At 39.1% G+C, this 2500-nt stretch overlaps 1 protein-coding gene across 1 annotated transcript in view; it reads left to right on the forward strand.

Annotated features, from left to right (window-relative positions):
- Positions 1-2500, forward strand: part of LOC138031377 (leucine-rich repeat-containing protein 15-like) — a 112228-nt gene that overhangs the window by 37432 nt on the left and 72296 nt on the right. Inside the window, exons 4-5 of the mRNA XM_068879081.1 lie at positions 1084-1155; positions 2359-2430. Of these exons, the coding sequence (XP_068735182.1) occupies positions 1084-1155; positions 2359-2430 (144 nt within the window). The remainder of the gene's footprint in view (positions 1-1083; positions 1156-2358; positions 2431-2500) is intronic.

Consider the following 2500-nt stretch of genomic DNA (forward strand, 5'->3'; position numbering starts at 1 on the left):
TGTTGAATTGACTACGTTTACCTGATCTAAATTTCACTAATGCCGCTTTTTTTTTCCTGACAGTTGTAAGCTAAGATCGTATTAAAATAACGCAAGCTTTTTAAAATGCACCTCATGATCTCGAAAACGAGAAAGGTGACCCCCCATTTTTTTTGCCTTTTTGGAAAACATAGATCATTACCTTTTTGTGTGGCAAGTTTAACAAAAATCTGTACTTGGGAACATTTTGGGCGCGAATGTCCTTAAGATGAACCAAAGTAGGTTTAAAATAAAAGGGGATCTTATATGACACACCCTCTCTCTTGCTTATTTTCTCTTGATCACACTTTTTTCTGAACTTGCTTGCAGGATACACTGGTTGTTTGACGTCCATTCGTACATGTGTATCTCAATTTATGAAGAGGTTACTTCGTCCAGAAAATATCTTTGTTTCTCCTTTGACGTGTGGGCGAAGTGCAGAAATTGCATATTTAGATTCAACAGTTTTTGTTTCATGACCCCCAATAAACTCACACGTAGTGTCAAGCGGGATTTTTTGTGTATGTGTATTTCCAGATTTAACAAGGTTATTACATGACAAAGAACGCAAATCTGACAACTTCAGAAAGGTGCTTACATCAACTGCTCAAGTTGCCCACTTCCGACTGGAAACTTAAGATTTGTTCATTACTTGATATACCCACTAGTGAATGGTTTCCTAGGCCAGTGTTGATTTCAATATACTAGTCGGCATTCGACCCTTAATACAACATGGATGAGGGGATCCAATAATTAATTTAGGTAAAATGTGACCGGAAAGACTAAAGGGTAAGCCATGATCCATTGACGACGAACACTATTTCGTAGTGCTAGAGCTTCAGAGTCTGGCGAAGACAAACATGTATACAGGGAGAATGATCTGCCATTTTTAACTTACTAACATGTTGCTTGGAGCCCAAGAAATCGACCAAAGCAAAACAGTGATGGTAATATAGTCTCACTAGCTCCCACCGTTCGATGTTCCTTGAAGTCTTTGGGTTTTGCAACGGGTTGGTAAAGTTTGAACTGTGGCTAAAGCTTTAAATTTTTGTGTTTTGTTTGTAGGGAGTTGTCATTTAACCGACTGACGGATCTTCCTGACGGCATTTTTGATAAGAATGCCCAACTGAGGGGACTGTAAGGACAAACAACTTTTGTTATATAACATTGGGAAACAATTCAAAGCTCTTGTCATGACTTTAAAGAAAGCATATTCCCACAGGTTACACTTGCTCACGTATTTCTAGATTTAACAAGGTAATTACATGACAAAGAACACAAATCTGACAACTTCAGAAGGGTGCTTACATAAAATCTTATCAACTGAAGCTATGATCTTCGCGGTTTTGAGCGCAATTTTTGCAATTGCGTAGAGAAGCCTGAAAATTGCAGGACTTCAACGGGATTTGAACCCGTGACCTCGCGATACCGGTCCGACGCTCGATCTAACTGAGCTACGAAACCACTGACGTTGGAAGCTGGTCATTTGTGGGTTCTAATGTTCCCGTGAGGAATGAATCAACAATGAAATGATATCCGCCGTTCACATATGATCCAATTCATATATCATTTCATCGTTGATTCATTCCTCACGGGAACATTACAACCCACAAATGACCAGCTCCCAACGTCAGTGGTTTCGTTGCTCAGTCGGTTAGAGCGTCGCACCGGTATCGCGAGGTCACGGGTTCAAATCCCGTTGAAGTCCTGAATTTTTCAGGCTTCTCTAAGCAATTGCAAAAATTGCGTTCACAACTCCGAAGATCATAGCTTCACTTGATTTCATATCCGCAGTTCATATATGATCGAATTCATATATCATTTCATCGATAAAATCTTATGTTGCCCACCTCTGGCTGAGCACTTTAGATTTCTCGATATACCCACTAGTAAAGTGGTAACGGGAAATGTATTTTGTTTCTATAGGAAGCCAGGGTGTTTCGTCTAATTATTTGCCAAAAGATGTTAAAAAGTGCCTTGTATTGTTCTTTGCTTCCTGTAACTGCTCATTGCTAGAGGTAGCCTTGTACTCTTTCAAGTGACAGAGAATTCGTTTCCAATTTATGCTGTGTACTTATATTCAGTAATTCCAGTTATGATTTAATCATCCATTTGTCTTTGGAAAAGTGTTCTTCTACCACACTTCCAAAGAGTACAAACTTCAAAATGCACATCGCTTGGCGCAATACTTCGATTTCTCTACATGATTTACAGTGTAATCATACATTATCAGCGAAACAATCGCGATTTTTCTGTTCACAAACATTGACGTCACATTTCTCTTGATACTGAAACTTGCCAACTACGAAACACAAGAAGCCGTTTCTGGTTTGTTGATAGGTACCTGGACTCCAACAATCTAAAGAAACTGCCTGAAGGTGTCTTTGATAGGAATACCCAGCTCTCAACCCTGTAAGTACCTCTTTTATTAATATAATCAAGAAATGCTGAATGAGATAGATGACTACAAGTGTATGACACT

Source organism: Montipora capricornis, chromosome 14 (assembly GCF_036669925.1).
Source record: "Montipora capricornis isolate CH-2021 chromosome 14, ASM3666992v2, whole genome shotgun sequence".
Taxonomy (NCBI): Eukaryota; Metazoa; Cnidaria; class Anthozoa; order Scleractinia; family Acroporidae; genus Montipora; species Montipora capricornis.